At 39.7% G+C, this 23,338-nt stretch overlaps 1 protein-coding gene across 1 annotated transcript in view; it reads right to left on the reverse strand.

Moving 5' to 3' along the window:
- The window catches only part of znf395 (zinc finger protein 395), a 59,748-nt gene that overhangs the window by 31,189 nt on the left and 5,221 nt on the right, over positions 1–23,338 (reverse strand). Inside the window, exon 2 of the mRNA XM_008118560.3 lies at positions 7,585–7,834. Coding sequence (XP_008116767.1) covers positions 7,585–7,824 — 240 coding nt within the window. The 5' untranslated portion in view covers positions 7,825–7,834. The remainder of the gene's footprint in view (positions 1–7,584; positions 7,835–23,338) is intronic.

Consider the following 23,338-nt stretch of genomic DNA (forward strand, 5'->3'; position numbering starts at 1 on the left):
ATAACAAAAGGTGACTAGTGCAACAACTAATGCCCAGCATTGTTTCATGGTTTGAAAATTGAACTAAGAATTGGCAAGATCCAAGTCCGAATCCCTGCTCAGCCATGGAATTCCACTAATAATAATAATAATAATAATAATAATAATAATAATAATAATAATAATAATAATAAATGTTGGGCCATTTTTCCATGTAAACTAATCAGATGTTTTTTATCAACTTCATGGATTTTGGCTCAAACATCTGATTAGTTTACATGGAAAAATGGCCCAACAATTCAATGAGATGCTGCAGAAAGGAAGTATCAGTGAATGGCTAACAACTGGAAGAACATACCTGATACAAAAGGATCCAGCAAAAGGAGCAGCACCAGGAAACTACAGGCCAATAACGTGTCTGCCCACTATGTTTAAACTACTGACTGGCATCATAGCTGACAGAATTCAAGACTATCTTGAAGAAAAAAACATCTTGCCAGATGAACAGAAAGGCAACAAACGGAAAAGCAGGGGCACAAAAGACCAGTTATTGATTGACAAAATGATTCTGGAGAACTGTAAGAGCCGAAAAGCTAATCTTCACATGACATGGATTGACTACAAAAAGGCCTTTGACTCACTCCCACACAGCTGGATCATCAAGTGCCTGGACGCCATCGGGATTTGTAAAACAGTTGGCACCTTCATTGAAAACATGATGGAGCACTGGAAAACTGAACTGTTTGTTGGAAATGAAAGCTATGGACTTGTCAACATCAGGAGAGGAATTTTCCAGGGAGATTCATTGTCCCCTCTGCTTTTCATTATTGCCATGATCCCTCTGTCAACAATCTTACAAAAAACAAATCTCGGCTATCAAATATCTAAGAATTCTCACAAAATTTCACATTTGATGTACATGGATGACCTGAAGCTATATGGGAAAATGGAAACTGAAATCCAGTCTCTGACCAACACTGTCCGAATTTTTAGCACTGATATCAACATGGAGTTTGGTTTGGACAAATGTTCGACAGTGGCATTGAAGAAGGGAAAAATCATTGAAAGTGAGGGCATAAATATGCCCAATGGCCAAACAATAAAGTGTCACCAGCCAGAGGCCTATAAATATCTGGGCATACTACAGCTGGACAACGTCAAGCATGAACATGTGAAAACTGTGGTCAGCAAAGAATACACACAAAGGGTCAGAAAAATTCTCAAAAGCAAGCTCAATGGAGGCAACACCATCAAGGCCATAAACACCTGGGCCATACCTGTCATAAGATATACTGGTGGCATTATAAATTGGACACAGGTGGAACTGGACAATTTGGACAGAAAAACAAGAAAACTCATGACGATTCATCATTCACTGCACCCTCACAGTGATGTTGACCGGCTATATCTGCCTAGAAGATCAGGGGGCAGAGGACTCTTACAAGTAAAGCAAGCAGTCAAAGAAGAAGAACATGCCCTGGCAGAATATGTCAAGCAAAGTGAAGAACCTGTTTTGATTGAAGTCAAAAATCAGAAACTCCTCAAAACACAGCAGACAAAAAACCAGTACAAGAAAACCGCACTACAAACTAGAGCTGACAGCTGGCACAACAAAACACTGCATGGAAAGTTCCTTGACAAAATTGAAGGAAAAGCTGATAAGGAGAAGACCTGGCTCTGGCTCACGAATGGGACCCTGAAGAAGGAGACAGAAGGCCTGATCCTTGCAGCCCAGGAGCAAGCCATCAGAACAAAGGCAATTAAGGCCAAGATTGAAAAATCAGCTGATGACCCAAAATGCAGACTGTGCAAGGAAACCGACGAAACCATTGATCATATCCTCAGCTGCTGTAAGAAAATCACACAGACAGACTACAAACAGAGGCACAACTATGTGGCCCAAATGATTCATTGGAACTTATGCCTCAAGTACCACCTCCCAGCAGCAAAGAACTGGTGGGATCACAAACCTGCAAAAGTATTGGAAAATGAACATGCAAAGATACTGTGGGACTTCCGAATCCAGACTGACAAAGTTCTGGAACACAACACACCAGACATCACAGTTGTGGAAAATAACAAGGTTTGGATCATTGATGTTGCCATCCCAGGTGACAGTCGCATTGACGAAAAACAACAGGTAAAACTCTGCCGCTATCAGGACCTCAAGATTGAACTTCAAAGACTCTGGCAGAAACCAGTACAGGTGGTCCCGGTGGTGATGGGCACACTGGGTGCTGTGCCAAAAGATCTCAGCCGGCATTTGGAAACAATAGACATTGACAAAATCACCATCTGCCAACTGCAAAAGGCCACCCTGCTGGGATCTGCACACATCATCAGAAAATACATCACACAGTCCTAGACACTTGGGAAGTGTTCGACTTGTGATTTTGTGATACGAAGTCCAGCATAACTATCTTGTTTGCTGTGCCATACAACGTCGTTGTGTTGATAATAATAATAATAATAATAATAATAATAATAATAATAATAATAATAATAATAATAATAATTAAAGACTACAAACAGAGGCACAACTATGTGGCCCAAATGATCCATTGGAACTTATGCCTCAAGTACCACCTCCCAGCAGCAAAGAACTGGTGGGATCACAAACCTGCAAAAGTATTGGAAAAAGAGCACGCAAAGATACTGTGGGACTTCCGAATCCAGACTGACAAAGTTCTGGAACACAACACACTAGACATCACAGTTGTGGAAAAGAACAAGGTTTGGATCATTGATGTCGCCACCCCAGGTGACAGTCGCATTGACGAAAAACAACAGGAAAAACTCAGCCGCTATCAGGACCTCAAGATGGAACTTCAAAGACTGGCAGAAACCAGTGCAGGTGGTCCCGGTGGCATTGGGTACCGTACCAAAAGATCTCAGACGGCATTTGGAAACAATAGACATGGACAAAATCACGATCTGCCAACTGCAAAAGGCCACCCTACTGGGATCTGCACTCATCATCCGAAAATACATGACACAGTCCTAGACACTTGGGAAGTGTTCGACTTGTGATTTTGTGATACGAAATCCAGCATGTCTATCTTGTTTGCTGTGTCATAATAAAATAATAATAAATAATAATAACTAATAATAAACTTTATTTCTATCCCGCCCTATCCCCCAGTGGGAGATAAAATGCAGGCAGAAACCAAAACAAACAAAATAACCATGAATCAAAAAACATATTAAACATCTGTATCAAGTAGCAATGAAATCTACACTGTAGAATTATTGCAGTTTGGAACCACTTTAACTGGCACAGCCCAATACTATGGAATCTTGGCAGCTATAGTTTCACAAGGCCTTGAGTCTTCTCTGCCAAAGAGAGAACTACAACTCCCAAGGTTTCACAGCATGGAACCATGGCAGCTCAAGTGGTGCCATTATCTGCAGAGGTCTTGTATCCAAAATACATCCATTATCCATTTTTGTTCAAGCCAATATTTTTTCCCCTCTTGCTCCTTTGCATTTTGGAGTAATCACTCATTCCATAACTTCCTGCCATTCATGAAAACTTGTCTCCCATACCATGCAATTATAGCAGTGCAATTCCACTTTAACTGCCATGGTTGCATTGCAGGGGATTCTGGAATTTGCAGTTTGAGTGAGAGCAGCCAGAGAGTTCTAGTGTCGCACCAAATCCCAGGATTCCTCAGGATGCAGCCATGGCCAGTAAAGTAGGTTCACAACAGGACTATAATAATTATATCTATATATATAAAAGAGTGATGGAATCCTGGCAACCGCCAAAACAACAAAACTAAACACCCCACAACCTCGAAAATTGACAACACAACCCATCATCCACGCCTCTAGGTTGATACAACAAAAAGAAAAGAAAAATAAAGTCCTAATTAGAGGGAGAGGAATAATTGTTTTTATCCAATTGCTGCCAGTTAGAAGGCTAAGCTCCGCCCACCTGATCTCCTAGCAACCCACTCACCCAGGGGACAGGCACAGTTAGGCCTCACTTAGGCCACTTCCACACTGCCTATAAAATACAAATTATCAGATTTTAACTGGATTATATGGCAGTGTAGACTCAAGGCCCTTCCACACAGCTATATAACCCATTTATAATCTTATATTATCTGCTTTGCACTGGATTATCTGGACTCCACACCTTTACCCTTTATCTTAACTACCACCAATTCCTCAATACTTTATTTCCCATACCACCATACTTCGCCACAGCAACACGTGGCCAGGCACAGCTAGTTCTATTACATAAAATAACACAGTGAAGGAAATTTTGCACAGAATTTTTCATATTAATAATAATGTGCATTTCTTTTACACACAAAAAAACCCATGCACTTTTGGAAACAGCAGAGTTTGCTCCAAAAAGACTGTGTAAACCAGGGGTCCCCAAACTAAGGCCCGGGGGCCGGATGCGGCCCTCCAAGGTCATTTACCTGGCCCCCGCCCTCAGTTTTATAATATAATATTTTTATATCAGTTTTAATAATGTAATATATTGTATATACATATAATATTGATAATAATATTATGGTATACAATATAATACTAATAGTAATACCATATAATAATATTAATTATATGTTATATATTAAATATTATATAATAGTATAGTGGTATAGTTCAGTATAGTAATATATAATGCTAATATTGTGTTATGCTAATAATATAATATATTGTATGTACATACAGCTGCTCTGAGTCCCCTTTGGGGTGAGAAGGGCGGGATATAAATGCAGTAAATAAATGCAGTAAATAAATAATTAATTTTAGACTTAGGCTCAGTCAAAGTCTGAAATGACTTGAAGGCACACAACAACAACAATACTAATTAACTTGACTATTTCATTGGCCAGTAGCAGGCCCACACTTTCTATTGAAATCCTGATAGGTTTATGTTGGTTAAAATTGTTTTCATTTTTAAATATTGTATTGTTTTTTCATTGTTGTTGTTGTTGCACTACAAATAAGACATGTGCAGTATGCATAGGAATTTGTTTTGGTTTTTTTCAAATGATAATTCGGCCCCTCAACAGTCTGAAGAATTGTGGACCGGCCCTCTGCTTCAAAAGTTTGGGGACCCCTGGTGTAAACTTTCCATTCAGCTATATTTCCGTGCAGAATTATTTCCTGACAAGCAAGTTAATTGGGTGAAAACTGCACAAAATATTTCATGAACGAGCAATAAAAATTCATAGTGAAATGCTGGGCACAAGATTCTGAGAGTTTTAACCCAAAGAAGAAACTTTTCAAAGAGAGGAGGTCTTTTTCCATTTGGCCATCCTTCCCAGGAGCTATTTTTATTTGGCTAGGGCTCCCAAATATTTTTAGCCGCAGGTTATTCTGGGCTTCGGGGTCAGCGGTTTCGGACTCCAGACCGCTGTCTCCAGCTAAAGATACGCCTGGCCAGGTTGCGGAAAGTGGAACGAATCCCTCAAGGAGCCCAATCTGTCTCTCGAAGGCAGGATACTGGGACCCTGAGTACATCTGCACTGTAGAATTAATTCAGTTCAACAACCCTTTAACTTCCATGGCTCAATGCTATAAAATCCTGGAAATGATAGTTTGTAAAAGGTCTTTGGCCTTCTCTGTCAAAGAGCCATGGTGCCTCACCAAATTAGAGCTCCCCAAAACCTATTATATGTGGTTGCAGTTGTGTAGATTTCCCTCGATCTAGATACAAATACAGTAGAATCTCACTTATCCAAGACTCGCTTATCCAAGGTTCTGGATTATCCAAGGCATTTTTGTAGTCAATGTTTTCAATATATCATGATATGTTGGTGCTAAATTCTCCCCGAGTCCCCACGGGGAGATGGTGGCGGGGTATAAATAAAAGTCTTATTATTATTATTATTACAAATACAGTAATTACAACATAACATTACTGCGTATTGAACTACATTTTCTGCCAAATTTGTTGTATAACATCATGTTTTGGTACTTTATTTGTAAAATCATAACCATTTTGATGTTTAATAGGCTTTTCCTTAATCCCTCCTTATTATCCAAGATATTCGCTTATCCAACATTCTGCCAGCCCGTTTAGCTTGGATAAGTGAGACTCTACTGTAGTCCTATTGATGCAGCCTAGAATCATATTGGCTTTTTTAGCTGCTGCATCACATTGTTGACTCATGTTCGGAACAGGACCCAGTATTCCAGGTGACGTTTAAAGCAGATAGTATGGTAATAATACATCACTTTATTATTATTATTATTATTATTATTATTATTATTATTGTTGTTGTTGTTGTTGTTGTTGTTTGTTTATGTCCCACATTCTCCTGCAGGAGACTCAAAATGGCTAACATTAAAAGCATTACAATACAATTTAAAATACACAAATATGAAATCTGGAATTGCAATTGTATTTTAGCTGCTGGATTACACTGTTAACTTATTTTGAGAACTGCACACAGTCTCACAAAAGATGTATGCGCTGGTTATCAAATGAAGATTTGGGCTTATCTACACTGCCGTACCATGCAATTTGGAACTGCAATTCAAGACAGTTAAACTGCATTATATATATATATATATAAGTCTGCACTCATTGCATTATTTGAGTATATTATTTATTTATATCCCGCTTTTTCTTTCCACAAGGGGACTTGTGCAATTCAGTACAATTATACTAAAATCTATGACTGCACACTGCTATATAATGCAGTTTGGAACTGCAATTCAATGCAGTTGAATTGCATAATATAAGAGTCCACTCATTACATTCTTTCAGTTTATTATTATTATTATTATTATTATTATTACAGTAGAGTTTCACTTATCCAACACTTACTTATCCAACGTTCTGGATTATCCAACGCATTTTTGTAGTCAATGTTTTCAATACATCATGATATTTTGGTGCTAAATTCGTAAATACAATAATTACTACATAACATTGCTGTGTATTGAACTACTTTTTCTGTCAAATTTGTTATATAACATGATGTTTTGGTGCATAATTTGTAAAATCATAACCTAATTTAATGTTTAATAGGCTTTTCTTTCATCTCTCCTTATTATCCAACATATTCGCTTATCCAACGTTCTGCCGGCCCGTTTACGTTGGATAAGCGAGACTCTACTGTATTATGCTTGTTTATAACCCACTTTTTATTTCCATGTTAGCCATCCCGAGTCCCTTCGGGGAGATGGAGGCGGGATACAGATATAAAGTTATTATTATGATTATTAATGCAATTTTACTGCCATGTGACTGTACACTGCCATATAATGTAGTTAGGAACTACAATTCAAGGCAGTTAACATGCATTATTTATGTGTGTGCACTCATTGCATTATTAGAGTATATTATTATGATTTTTATTTATATCCCGCTTTTTCTCTCCACAAGGAGACTCATGCAATTAAGTGTAGGTATACTGCAATATAGGACTACACCCTGCCGTACAATGCAGTTTGGAACTGCAATTCAAGGCAGTTAAATTACATTATATATAAGTGTGCACTCACTGCATTATTTGAGTGTATAATGCAATTCAATGCAGTTATACTGCAATATATGACTGTACCCCAGGCATGGGCAAACTTCGGCCTTCTCTCCAGGTGTTTTGGACTTCAACAAACAAACCCGTTGCGTACCTTTTGGCCCGGAAGCAGCACCGGCCAGCTCTGGTGTGGATCTCCATGTGCTTTGGCCTCCGCAAAGTGGTTCTCCTCGTACGACCCAAGCAATGGGAGGGAACCCTTGCTGTGGTGGTCCAATGGCAAGGGGAGAGCCTGGGGGGACCCCAACACCCCGTCTCCGAGCAAAGGGGGGGCTGAAATGCGGGCCCCCAGCAAGGAACGCTTCCCCAGCCGCCTCGACAGCACAGTCGCCATCTCAGACACCCTGCAAGGAGGAGAGAGAATAGAGAAGATGTTACTTCTTGGCAGCACGGGATGACAGGGTGCACCAGGAAGACCGAATTCAAGCACACCCAGACTCTGTGTGATACCACAGGCACCTTTGGCCCCTGACCCTGTGGCTATTACTGACCAGGATGAAGAAGACTTTGGTTTTCTTCCAAGTCAGCAAGATTCAACTCCTTTCCAGATGCCTTCTATTGACATTGCTGAGCCAGCACCAATTAAGGATGCCCTTGAAACAGTGCCGGCTCTCCCAGATTCTCTGGACGGGTTAGCATTTGATCGCAGGGCCTTTTTGAAAACAGAGAGATCGCAGAGACAAAGCTTGAGGAGAAGCGCCAGATTAGCGGAGTGCGGTGACTATGGCAAGCTTAGTTCTCTTGGGAAGAATTAGGGAGTCAGGCACCTGGCACGGCGACTATGGCAAGCTCAGTTCTCTTGGGAAGAATTAGGGAGTCAGGCACCTGGTTTGGGGGAGCTTATGAACTTCAATAGAAGTATTGCGCTGGGAACTTTCCTTTGCGGTGTCAATGTTACTTCTCACTGAGAAACATCATCGTCTCTAGCTCCTGCCTCCCAAGCGGTCTGACGGCGCGCTTACTCCTGAGTAGACCGGGCGCTGGTCTACCTTCTTGCCCCAGTTTGGACTGCGTTTCAGCTCCAGCACTTCCAGCTCGTGCCTTGCCTTGAAATCTTGCTTTTGGACATTTACTCCAGAGAAGTCATCTGTGCTACCTTGCTCCTTTTCCCCACTCAATACTCAAGCCGAGTTTGAGTGTGTTTCGGTTTCTGGACTTTGGACCTTAATATGGGACATAAGACTTTCACTTACTGGACTAATTTTGATCTTTCCTGAAAGGTCAATTGCCTGCTGAACTTTTCTGCTTATTTTCTTTTGGAACTTTATTTGCTTCAATAAAGATATTATATTGTTATTGGCCTCTGTGTTGGTTTTCAGTGCTCTCGCTGCCTAGGGGTGTAACACTCTGCTTAAAAACCTCCAGGTGCAATAAATAAACTGGGACTTATTTATGGTGAAAATGGAGAAAAGCATTTGTTGAAATTAATGACATACAGTAGAGTCTCACTTATCCAACACTCGCTTATCCAACGTTCTGGATTATCTAACGCATTTTTGTAGTCAATGTTTTCAATATATCGTGATATTTTGGTGCTAAATTCATAAATACAGTAATTACTACATAGCATTACTGCGTACTGAACTACTATTTCTGCCACATTTGTTGTCTAACATGATGTTTTGGTGCTTCATTTGTAAAATCATAACCTAATTTGATGTTTAATAGGCTTTTCCTTAATGCCTCCTTATTATCCAACATATTCACTTATCCAACATTCTGCCGGCCCGTTTATGTTGGATGAGTGAGACTCTACTGTACTATCTATTAATCTGCTGCTGTTTTGGATATATATATATCCAAACACAGCACTTCTACTAAATTTTTGGAGATATAAAATCAAAATGGCAAAAGAAAAAAATAATCACAACTTTTGCTACTGCTTTAAGATAAATTAATTATTGCCAAAAACTGGAAAGAAAATTATGAATACAAAAGGTTTATGCCATCTTAGCAGAAGATAGTGTTGTTGTTCTTGTTATATTATTATCATTATTATTGTTTATATCCCACTTTATTTCCCCAAAGGGGACTCAATCTATTCCATCTATTATTATTATTATTATTATTATTATTATTATTATTATTATTATTATTATTATTACATTTGAAGCCAGCTTAAAGACTTCATCTCTGCACTGTTGAATAAATGCAGTTTGATATCACTTTTACTGCCACGGCTCCCATCCTAAAGAACCTTGGGAATTGTCGTTTTACAAGGTCTTTTCCTTTCTCAGAATGCCGGTGCCTCACTAAACTACCACTCCCATTATTCCATAGCCATTGAACCATGGCAGTTAAAGTGGGTAAATTGGAAACGTGTGCTGGAAATAGAAATGAGCTCTTCCTAGGACATACACTATACCTCACTCTACGAATTACACCTCTTTCAACCCAGATACATAGAGAACTATTGCAATGATCACCTGGCACCCTTCCCATGCCCAGAGGAACAGGTTCCAGTTTGCCCAACTTGCAAATGTGCTGTGGTTTGCATTATTTGAAATGCTTGCAACTGGTTTTGGTTGGTTTCCATTAAAACTGATGCTTTTATAGCCTTTTAAAATTACTGTTGCTATTGTTTTAAACTGTTCTGCAGTTAGTGTTTTGAGTGCCGGACTACTACTCTGGAGAGCAGGGTTCAAATCCCTGCTTGGCCACAAAACCCACTGGGTGACTTTGCACAAATCACACTGTCTCAGCCTCAGAAGAAGGCAAAGGCAACCCACCGCAGAGCGATTTTAAGTTATGCTGCTCTAAGATCTTCTGATATAGGATAGAATATAAATGTTAATATTTGGCCTAACTAACCTAAATGTACCAAATCCTGCTTGGTCTTGGATGCTAAGCAGGGTCATCCATGGTTAGTACTTTGATGGGAGACCTCCAATTACAGATGTACATGAACATTTTTCCTTCGTTTCCTTCATGCTATTGTTTTGTTTCGACCGTTCATCTACACAAAACAAATGACATTTTTGTAGGAAACGAGAGGACACGAAAATGAAAGCCGCAGTCATCGTCCTTGCTTTCGTTTTTCTTTCATTTTAGCCCCTTTAACAATAAGTAGGTACTGACAGAGGGCTGCTTTCCCATTACAGATAATGTGTACCAATAAGTCTAAATAATATTAATATTAATAACAATAGTTATTCTGAGACCCTAACCTGTCTGAGAAAGGTCTGCTTCCCCATGACATCAGATGTGTGCCAAAGGGTCTTATTATTAATATTAATAATATTTACTCTGGGACCCTAAGTTGAGTCTGAGAGAGAAGTGCCTCCTCATTACATCTATTGTGTGCCAATGGGTCTTAATAATATTAATATTAATAACAATAGTTACTCTTGAACCCTAACCTGAGTCTGAGAGAGGAGTTGCCTCCCCATGACATCTGATGTGTGCCAATGGGTCTTAACAATATTAATAACAATAGTTACTCTGGGACCCTAAGCTGAGTCTGAGAGAGGAGTTCCTCCCCATTAAATCCGATGTGTGCCAATGGGTCTTAATAATATTAATAATAATAGTTATTCTAGGACCCTAAGCCGAGTCTGAGAAAGGTCTGATTCCCCATGACATCTGGTGTTTGCCAATGGGTCTTAATAATAATATTAATATTAATAACAATAGTTACTCTGGGACCCTAAGCTGAGTCTGAGAGAGGAGTGCCTCCCCATTAAATCCGATGTGTGTCAATGGGTCTTAATAATATTAATAACAATAGTTATTCTAGGACCCTAATGTGATGTCTCAGGGACCCTCGAGTCATGACCCCGCAGCCATTATGGATCAGACTGAAGAGGATATGGGGTTTGTGCCAACTCAGCAAGATTCTGCTCCCTTCCAGATGTTCCCTATTGACAGTTTTAGCCCAAAGTTAATTACAAAAGCCCTTGAAACAGAGCCTGGTTCCCCAGAGAGTGCTCCTTTTGATAGGAGATTGTTTCTGAAAACATTCCGCTCTGAGAAGAAGAATAGGAGGAAAAGCACAAGATTAGCGGAGAGAGAGGACGCTAATTAAACCGATTCCCTTGAGAGTTTCCAGGGAAGTTTGCATCTGGCAAGTTGTTGTCTTCAGTCCATTTCCCTTGGGAAAAAGTGTTCAGGCACCTGGGTTGAGGGGAGATTTGAAGTCCCATAAAAGTTCTATGCGCAGGCTGGCCATCGCAGTGTCAATGTGACAGTTGGGAAACCAACATCGTCTCCAGTTCCTGCAGCGCGCTACTCTCGAGTAGACCGGGCGTTGCGTCTTGTCTCCCTGCCAAGTCTGGACTGCGATTCAGTTCCACCACGACCAACTTTGCCTTGCCTTGTTATCCTAGCCTCGGACATTGAACCTGGGACTCTTTGAAGACCTTGCTTATTTCCCCACTCAAACTGCTTGGAAGTTTGAGTGTGTTTCGGTTATTGGATTTAAAACTTTGAACTCTAATACTGGACATCTAACTTCACATTACTGGACTATATTTGACCTTTCCTAAAAGGACTATTACTAGACTAAATACTCTGCTTATTTTTGTTTGACTCTTTTATTTCTTTAATAAAGATATTAGATTGTTTATTGGCCTCCGTGTCTGGTTCCCAGTGCTCTCGCAGCTTAGAGGCGTCACACCTAAGCTGAGTCTGAGAAAGGTCTGATTCCCATGACATCTGGTGTTTGCGAATGGGTCTTAATAATAATATTAATAACAATAGTTACTCTGGGACCCTAAGCTGAGTCTGAGAGGGGAGTGCCTCCCCATGACATCTGATGTGTGCCAATGGGTCTTAATAATAATATTAATATTAATAACAATAGTTACTCTGGGACCCTAAGCTGAGTCTGAGAGAGTAGTGCCTCCCAATTACATCTGATGTGTGTTAATAATAATAATAATAATAATAATAATAATAATAATAGTACTCTGGGGAAGACCCAAACGCATTAAAAGTTGGTAGGCTAAAAGGGGTCAAAGTGTCCTCCCTCCATGTGTGGCGATTTTCACCCCTCTAGCCCCAAAAAACCGAGCGAGGGGCGGTGAGCCTCAGAAGCCCTCCCATTGCAGTCAAGGTCCGAAATTTTTCATTTTTTTTCGTAAGTCAGACGAAAATTCTGTTTATATAGGCACCCCATTTTTGTTTAGCGGGAACAAATACAAAAATGAGAAGAAACAAATGAAACTACACAAAACGAACAGCAATTCTATACAAAAGCACAACACAATACACATCAGGCGCTGTATAAGCAATATTTAAACAGAGCGGAAATTGTACATTCTGCTCTGCGTATTCCTTAGCTAATAAAAAGTATTATTGATCCTCGCCCTCGATTGGAAGTTGTTGTATTATTATTGATTGTTATTTTTAGTGTAAAGGTTTTATTTTGTGTAATAATGTGTTTTTTATACTGTTATGTGCTGTATGTTGTTGTATTATTGTTGGAAACCACCCTGAGTCCCTTTTGGGAGATAGGGCGGTATATAAATAAAGTATTATTATTATTACAGTAAACAAGATAGATATGCTGGATTTAGTATCACAAAATCACAAGTCAAACACTTCCCAAGTGTCTAGGACTGTGTGATGTATTTTCGGATGACGCACACAGATCCCAGTTGGGTGGCCTTTTGCAGTGGGCAGATCGTAATTTTGTATTATTATTATTAATATTGTATGACACAGCAAACAAGATAGATATGCTGGATTAAGTATCACAAAATCACACGTCGAACACTTCCCAAGTGTCTAGGACTGTGTGATGTAGTTTCGAATGATGCACGCAGATCCCAGTAGGGTGGCCTTTTGCAGAAGGCAGATTGTAATTTTGTCAATGTCTATTGTTTCCAAATGCCGGCTGAGATATTATTATTATTATTTTATTATGTCACAGCAAACAAGATAGATATGCTGGATTTCATATCACAAAATCACAAATCGAACACTTTATTATTATTATCATCATCATCATCATCATCGTAATAATGGGATTCATCATCGTAATAATGGGATTCCTAAGTCAGCACAGTTGAAAGCACGAAGTCTGATTTCGGCGCCTTTTTTCCTCAAATGCTGCAGGATAAGTATAGATGAGTATTATAATAAAATTAAATATATATATATAGATTGTGTACTATATCTACTGCTGTCAGTTGTTTAACAAAAGCAGCCCTGGCTGAGCTGGTTTCAGCATTCTTGTTTACACAGCACCGGCTCATCTGGTTCTAAAAAAGCTGGCCCCGAAAACGGCTTGCTTCCTGCCCAGGCTCTCCCTTGGGGAAGGCTGCGCTCGCCTACCATCTTCCTAAACCGGGTCTGCGGTTTGTTTGTCTTTTCAAGGCTCCCCTGGATCCGTACAAAATAATTGGCGATTGCTCCTTGTTGTACAAACAGCGCTGGGGATGCGCAGGAAGGCAAAACCTCCCTCCTTTTCTGATCCTTCCCTAGGAAATCTTGGCCAAAGCGTCGGGAAGGTTTTCCCACTGGGAATAGGATGCCGGATTCCGATGCGTCTGGGGTTTTAAAGGGACATCTGGAAGCGGAGGAGGGTGTCTTGTGTCTTGTTATTTTTGGAAACCCCAAACCCTTCTGCTATGGCTCTGACCCTTGTCTGGTGACTTCTGGGGGACTCTTCTGCAGCTGACTGCCCAAAAAGAAGTGGTTTCCCATCAGATGGCATCGTGCTCAAGGGTTTGAATCTCTTTTAAGGGAGGAATAATAATAATAATAATAATAATAATAATAATAATAATAATAATAATAATAATAAAATTGCACAGACAGACTACAAACAGAGGCACAACTATGTGGCCCAAATGATTCATTGGAACTTATGCCTCAAGTACCACCTCCCAGCAGTAAAGAACTGGTGGGATCACAAACCAGCAAAGGTCGTGGAAAATGAACATGCAAAGATACTGTGGGACTTCCGAATCCAGACTGACAAAGTTCTGGAACACAACACACCAGACATCACTGTTGTGGAAAAGAACAAGGTTTGGATCATTGATGTTGCCATACTAGAGGACAGTTGGATTGACGAAAAACAACAGGAAAAACTCGGCCGCTATCAGGACCTCAAGATTGAACTTCAAAGACTCTGGCAGAAACCAGTGCAGGTGGTCCCGGTGGTGGTGGGCACACTGGGTGCCATGCCAAATAGATCTCAGCCGGCATTTGGAAACAATAGACATTGACAAAATCACGATCTGTCAACTGCAAAAGTCCACCCTACTGGGATCTTCGCGCATCATCCGAAAATACATCACACAATCCTAGACACTTGGGAAGTGTTCGACTTGTGAATTTGTGAAACAAAATCCAGCATATCTATCTTGTTTGCTGTGTCATAAATAATAATAATAATAATAATAATAATAATAATAATAATAATAATAATAAACACTTGGGAAGTATTCAACTTGTGATTTTGTGATGCGAAATCCAGCACATATATCTCTCGTTTGCTGTGTCATACTATGTCTTTGTGTCGATGATGATGATGATGATAATAGGAGAATCCTAGAGTTTGGAAGGGTCCCCCGAAGGTCATCTAGTCCAACCTTAATCTGCCAATCACATTTCCAAAAGCGTCCAGAGAAGGAGACTCCACTGGACTTCCAAGCAGTCTATATTCCACTAGGGAACCCCAAAGGCCATCCAGTCCAACCTTCTTCTACCATACAAAAACTCCCAATCAAAGCCCTCCCAACAGATGGTCATCCAGCCTGTTTCAAAACCTCTGGAGAAGGAGACTCTCTTTAAGAGGGGAACAACAACAACAACAACAACAACAACAACAACGGTAGAATCCAAGTATGGAATGAGCCCCCTTAAGGTCATCTAGTCCAGCCTTAATTTGCCAGTCACTATTCCAAATGCGTTCAGAGGAGACTCTATATTTCACTAGGGATCCCCAAAGGCCATCCAGTCCAACCCCCTTCTGCCATGCAGAAACACCCAATCAAAGCCCTCCCAATAGATGGCCATCCAGTCTTTGCTTGAAAACCTTCAGAGAAGGAGACTCCACCACACTCCCAAGCAGCAGAGCCAACAACAACAACAGAGCGATGCTATGGAAGTCAGATAGATCTGATCCATGGGATACATTCCCTTGGGGAGTTTTTCCAATGTATGCCAATGGCATAGTCTGGAGGGATTGTGACCTCTCTTTCCTATCTGGAATTCTGAAATTGAAAATACTCCAAGATTTAATTTTTCAGTAAATTTCCACATTATATACACTATCGCAATACATTAACAAATCAACAACTAATATTTTGAACTAACCCATCCACCTTCCTTCCCCAAGTTGCAGATGTTTACAGACTCCTTCCTTGTCAATCCTCTTACTAACAAATTATCCTTTGCTCTACCTATCTTATTTTATTCATAATAGTTATAAGTTATATATTCTCGTAGTCATTTATCCAAAATGTCCCTAGATCTAAGTATAGTTTAATTCGTTATGACTTTGGCATATGTAGCCAACAAATAGTTTCCATGTCACTCTGAACAAATTTTCTTTTCGTTCTCATCTCTTTAATTTTACTTTTTTATTATTATGGCCCATATTCTGTTGGTTTAATTCTGTATCAACAATTTACTTCCATACTTTGGGTATCTCTATCCTTGCAGCACAAAACAGAAATATAAGATTATTAGTCAGTAGATTTGGAATGAGAGCCAAAAAACACTCCAAAACTGTCCATATAAATGATTGAGAGTGTGAGACTTTTGCTTTCTGATGGTCCCAAGCGTTTCAGACAATGGATACTTAAGACTGAATTCACTCCATATATATTTCCTGCCAAATGCTAGCCTTGAACTTTGCATGGGGTGGAGAGAACTAAACAACCCTCAAACTGTATTTCATATATTTTTTCAATACTATAGTCCATATCATTATGTTTCCGGAGGAACTGAATATCAATATCAGCCCTGGTTGATGTGAGATCTGAACCAAAGGTTTCTTATTTTATTAATCACACTTTAAGAAAGTTATTCAAAGAAAAAAGCAACACCAAGGGGAATTCAAGGAAAACGACTGGATGGGCATCTGCCAGGAGGGCTTTGACTGTTTTTCTGCATGCTTAAGGGGTTGGACTAGATGGCCTTTGGGATCCCTTCCAATTCTATGAGTGTGTCCATATTTAACCTGGATATTCCATTCTAAAATTAGGAAGAACTTACTGACAGTATGGCTATTGAACAATATAACTGACTGCCTTAGAGCATGATGGGTCTGTTTGAGAGTCTTCAGAAGTTGGATGGACACCTTGCAGGAGTGCTTTAACTGTGTGTTCCTGCTTAGTAGGAGATTGGACTCAATGGCCCTTGTGCTCCATTATAATTCTATGGTGCAATGTATACTTAGTGGGTTGCTTTGAATTTTCCGAACTGTATGGCCATGTTCCAGAAGCATTCTCTCCTGACATTTCGCCCACATCTATGGCAGGCATTCCCAGAGGTTGTGGTCTGTTGGAAACTAGGCAAGTGAGGTTTATATATCTGTGGAATGTCCATGTGTATTTAGCCTGGAGAAGACTATTCGGTCTGGTCATCTGTCTGGAGGGTTTTGATTGTATTGTTGCATGGGATTGGTTGGACTAGAAGACCTCTAGGGGTACATTCTAACGCTATGCTTTCTATGTATATTTAACCTGGAGAAAACTAAAGTAGTCAGGCATCTGCCGGGAGGGTTTTGATTGTGTTCTTGCATGGGAAAGGGTTGGACTAGATGACCTCTAGGGATCCATTCTAATGCTATGCTTTCTATGTACAGTATATTTAATCTGGAGAAGACTAAATAGGTCTGGTTATCTGCCAGGAGGGTTTTGATTGTGACCTTGCATGGGAAAGGGTTGGACTAGATGACCTCTAGGGTCCATTCTAATGCTATGTTTTCTATGTATATGTAATCTGGGGAAGACTAAATAAATCTGGCCATCTGTCGGGAGGGTTTTGATTGTGATCTTGCATGGGAAAGGGCTGGACTAGATGACCTCCAGGGGTCCCTTCTAACTATGATTTCTATGTATATTTAACCTGGAGAAGACTAAAGAGGTTTGGTCATTTGTTGGGAGGGTTTTGATTGTGATCTTGCATGGGAAAGGGTTGGACTAGAAGACCTCTAGGGTCCATTTTAATGCTATGCTTTTCAATTTATATGTAATCTGGAGACTAGGTCTGGCCATCTATTGGGAGGGTTTTGATTGTGATCTTGCATGGGAAAGGGTTGGACTAGATGACCTCTAGGGTGCCCCTTCTAATTCCATGATTTCTATGTCTATTTAGCCTGGAGAAGACTAAAAAGTGATTTAAAGCCATCTTTAAGTATCTGAAGAAAAGTCATGGAGAAGATGGGACGAGCTTGTTTTCTGCTGTTCCGAAGACTCGAATAACAAAAAACAAGATTCCCTCTTAAATTAGGATTAAAATGCAATACAGCTGGGTTAAAACAGAGCAAAGTTTGCGTTCTCTCCAGCATCGAAGTCCTCAAGCTTTTGCAATGCCTTTTGTGCATTCATTCGAGCCCAAAAGTGCAGAGAAAGACTGGAGAAAAACTCCAGAAAGGAAGGAAAAGGCTAAGGATCAGCGGAAGGAAAGCCTTGCAACTTGTAAAACTTAAGATCTGATATGTTCGGCGGCGCATTGCTGCAGAGGCCAAGGGGGTGTGGCAGAAATGCGCCCGCAAGAAACATGCCAAGGTTGGACTAAAGGGAGCGTGCTATCAGTCACAGAATCTGATAAACTTGGGGCTCCCAAAGGCCATCTAGTCCAACCCCGTTCTGTTTTGCAAGAAGACTTAATGGTCCTGCAATTCTACGGCATAAACTTGGGGCTCCCAAAGGCCACCTAGTCCAGCCCTGTTCTGTTTTGCAAGAAGACTTAATGGTCCTGCAATTCTACGGCATAAACTTGGGGCTCCCAAAGGCCACCTAGTCCAGCCCCGTTCTGTTTTGCAAGAAGACTTAATGGTCCTGCAATTGTACAGCATAAACTTGGGGCTCCCAAGGGCCATCTAGTCCAACCCCGTTCTGCTTTGCAAGATGACTTAATGGTCCTGCAATTCTACGGCATAAACTTGGGGCTCCCAAAAGCCATCTAGTCCAGCCCCGTTCTGCTTTGCAAGAAGTCTTAATGGTCCTGCAATTCTACGGCTTAAACTTGGGGCTCCCAAAGGCCATCTAGTCCAGCCCCGTTCTGCTTTGCAAGATGACTTAATAATCCCGCAATTCTACAATTCCATGAAACCTTACAGAGCAAAAGGAAATGGGAGAAAACAGAGCAAAGAATGTATGTGATGCAATGCTATGCCTTCACTCCCATCCAACTTTTTCCAGCACAGAAGCAAATACTGGAATATCGCTTCCTTGGAAACCTTTAGAACACTTTGCAATCCCTGTTCTCCTTTGGGCAAGGGAGGGCCCAATTATGCTCCATTAGGAGTCCTCGTCTGCTCCTGCACGAACAACCTGCGGGGAAGACGACGACGCTTTGCCCAAACGCCGCTCAAACCTGAAAAGTCAGAGGCTGGTGCATTTGTTCCCCATCGAGAGGGAGCAAAACTGTTCCCAAAAGGGATAAAATTGCGACAACACAGGAACAAGCCAGTCAGTCCTGTGCATCAAATGGACAGAAGATCCAGGGAATCCCAGTGGTACTACAACTAGTGCTACAAATAATAATAATAATAATAATAATAATAATAATAATTTGATTGAAGTCAAAAATCAGAAACCTCTCAAAGCACAGCGGACAAAAAAAAGTACAAGAAAACCGCACTACAAACTAGAGCTGACAGCTGGCACAACAAAACATTGCATGGAAAGTTCCTTGACAAAATTGAAGGAAAAGCTGATAAGGAGAAGACCTGGCTCTGGCTCACGAATGGGACCCTGAAGAAGGAGACAGAAGGCCTGATCCTTGCAGCCCAGGAGCAAGACATAAGGACAAAGGCAAATAAGGCCAAGATCGAAAAATCAGCTGATGACCCAAAATGCAGACTGTGCAAGGAAACCGATGAAACCATTGATCATATCCTCAGCTGCTGTAAGAAAATCACACAGACAGACTACAAACAGAGGCACAACTCTGTGGCCCAAATGATTCATTGGAACTTATGCCTCAAGTACCACCTTCCAGCAGCAAAGAACTGGTGGGATCACAAACCTGCAAAAGTATTGGAAAATGAGCACGCAAAGATACTGTGGGACTTCCGGATCCAGACTGACAAAGTTCTGGAACACAACACACCAGACATCACAGTTGTGGAAAAGAAAAAGGTTTGGATCATTGATGTTGCCATCCCAGGTGACAGTCGCATTGACGAAAAACAACAGGAAAAACTCAGCCGCTATCAGGACCTCAAGATTGAACTTCAAAGACTCTGGCAGAAACCAGTGCAGGTGGTCCCGGTGGTGATGGGCACACTGGGTGCCGTGACAAAAGATCTCAGCCGGCACTTGGAAACAATAGACATTGACAAAATCACAATCTGCCAACTGCAAAAGGCCACCCGACTGGGATCTGCGCGCATCATCCGAAAATACATCACACAGTCCTAGACACTTGGGAAGTGTTCGACTTGTGATTTTGTGATATGAAATCCAGCATGTCTATCTTGTTTGCTGTGTCATACAATATAATAATAATGATAATGATGATGATAATAATAATAATAATACATTATTTGTTGCATGCTTCCCCTAACAACTCAAGGTGGGGCAGAATACATATACAGTCGCCCCTCTGTGTTCACAGATTTGGCATCCACGGATTCTGCACATTTGCGATTCCATTTTTGTTCCATGTACGAGTAGTATATGTATTTTATAGATTAAAATGTGCTTTTAAAGAAATGCATTTCATTATGATGATGTGTTTTAAATATTGGGTTGCTGTGAGTTTTCAAGGCTGTCTGGCCATGTTCCAGAAGCATTCTCTCCTGACGTTTCACCCACCACATCTATGGCAGGCATCCTCAGGGGTTGTGAGGTCTGTTGGAAACTAGGCCAGTGCGGTTTATGTATCTGTGGGAGAATGTCCAGGGTGGGAGGAAGAACTCTTGTTGTGAATGTTACAATTGGCTAACTTGATTAGATGTATGTTTTAGTATGTGCTTTCCATGAAATGCATTTTATGATGGTGATGATGCAAGTTAACTATGTTGTGCACCTCCTCGAGCCATATTATTATTATTATTATTATTATTATTATTATTACTATTATTAAAATGCACATTCTATGTTTAATTGTTTTCTTCCACGTCGTATATGTATTTTATAGCTATACTAGCTGTGCCCAGCCACGCATTGCTGTGGCGAAGTCTGGTGGTATGGGAAATAAAGTATTGAGGAATTGGTGGTAGTTAAGGTAAAGGATAAAGGTTTTCCCCTGACATTAAGTCCATTATAAATGGGTTATATAGCTGTGTGGAAGGGCCTTGAGTCTACACTGCCATATAATCCAGTTAAAATCAGATAATCTATATTTTATAGGCAGTGTGGAAGAGGCCTAAGTGAGGCCTAACTGTGCCTGTCCCCTGGGCTGAGTGGGTTGCTAGGAGACCAAGTGGGCGGAGCTTAGCATTCTAACTGGCAGCAATTGGATAAAACACAATTATTCTTCTCCCTCTAATTAGGACTTTATTTTTCCTTTCTTTTTGTTGTATGAACATAGAGGCATGGATGAGGGGTTGTGCTGCCAAGTTTAGGGTTTCTGGGATGTGTAGTTTTGTTGTTTTGTCCTAGGCCGAAATTTCATTACCCTTTTATATATATAGATGCTTTAATATGTGCTTTTTATGGAATGTATTTTATGATGGTGGCGATGTAAGCTAGCTATGTTGTGTGCCACCTCGAGCCATAAAGGGAGATGGGTAATAAATAAAATACATTATTATCAACATTTTAATTCACGCTCTATGTTCATTGTTTTGTTCCATGTAGTATATGTATTTTAGAGATATATGTTTTAGTATGTGCTTTGTATGGAATGCATTTTATGATGGTGATGATGCAATTTAACTATGTTGTGTGAAGATGGGTAATAATAATAATAATAATAATAATAAATATTATTATTGAAACACACATTCTACGTTAATTGTGTTTCTATTTTGGTTCCATGCATTTCAATATGTATATTTTATGAAAAATATATTTTACTATATGCTTTTTATGGAATGTGTTTTACTATGATGATGTATCATTACAATGCTGTAAGGCAGGCAGATAATAAATAAATTATTATTATTATGACTTGAGTATCCAAGGGTTTGGTTCTGGAACACTCTCTCTATGTCATACAATTAATACAATTAATACACCTAAAGTAAATAAGCACCCCATGCAGTCAGTCTACAGTATCAAGTGCCAACAATATCATCAACACTATTGCTAAATGCCATCATTCATTTTGTATTATATTAAATCTCACTGTCATCAAATTCACTGCTAAAGAGAACATTGCACAAGTTTCCATGCATCCAAGGAGTCATCTTTCTATTAGCATTTAAATATATAGTTGGATCCTAGAATCAGAGGTTTCATTTTCCGTATTTGTCTAAATATATCAACTGTAGCCATAATGTCCTTCCACTAGGATGAAAGGGCGAAAATTCAGAACAGACAGGAAAAAGAAGAAGTTTATCTATGGAACTCCCCACCACAAGATGAGACGATGACAACCAACTTGGATTATTTGAAAAGGACAATCTGTAAGAGCCATCATTGGCTATGATAATGATTATAATTACTACTACTAGGATCTCAAGGTTTCATCCATTCCAAGCCCTTATCAATGCAAGTATTATTATAATCATCACCACTATTTACAGGCTGATTCTCCCTTATTTGAAATGTTCGGGACCAGGAGTTTTCCATATTTCTCATATACAGTAGAGTCTCACTTATCCAACACTCGCTTATCCAACGTTCTGGATTATCCAACGCATTTTTGTAGTCAATGTTTTCAATATATCATGATATTTTGGTGCGAAGTTCATAAATACAGAAATTACAACACAACGTTACTGCATATTGAACTACTTTTTCTGCCAAATTTGTTGTATAACATAATGTTTTGGTGCTTAATTTGTAAAATCATAACCTAATTTGATGTTTAATAGGCTTTTCTCTCCTTATTATCCAACATATTCACTTATCCAACATTCTGCCAGCCCATTTATGTTGGATAAGTGAGACTCTACTGTACATACCGAGATATTTCTGAGATGGGACCCAAGCCTAAACATGAAATTAATTTTTGCTTCCTAGACACCTTAAACACCCAGCCTGAAGGTAATTTCATGTATATGTGTGTGTGTGTATATATATATATATACACACACACACATATACACATACATATATACACAAACACATACATAAATATATATATACACACACATACATGCATGCAATAAACCAATAAATATAACACACATATATACACACATACACATACATGTATACATATATACACACACACTACACACACATGCACACATACATGCATGCATGCAATATAACCAATAAAATATAAAGCGATAAAGCACTCTCTCTTTCTATATATATGTATGGAGATATAAATATATTACTTGGTAATGCAGGTTGAGCGTTCCTTATCTGAAATTTTGAAATCCAATATATATGCATATATATTTGTGTATATATATGTGTGTGCGTATGTATACACACACACACATACATGCTTTGACTCGCCTTTGTGGAAAGAAAAAGCAAGGTATAAATAAACACAATAATAATAATAATTTAAAAACATCTCCAATGAAAAAGATTTCGCCACCTTTCAAGGAACGTACTTCCACTATCAAATATTTAATTTCATTGTACAATGGCAAT

The sequence above is a fragment of the Anolis carolinensis genome, chromosome 1 (genome assembly GCF_035594765.1).
Source record: "Anolis carolinensis isolate JA03-04 chromosome 1, rAnoCar3.1.pri, whole genome shotgun sequence".
Lineage (NCBI taxonomy): Eukaryota > Metazoa > Chordata > Lepidosauria > Squamata > Dactyloidae > Anolis > Anolis carolinensis.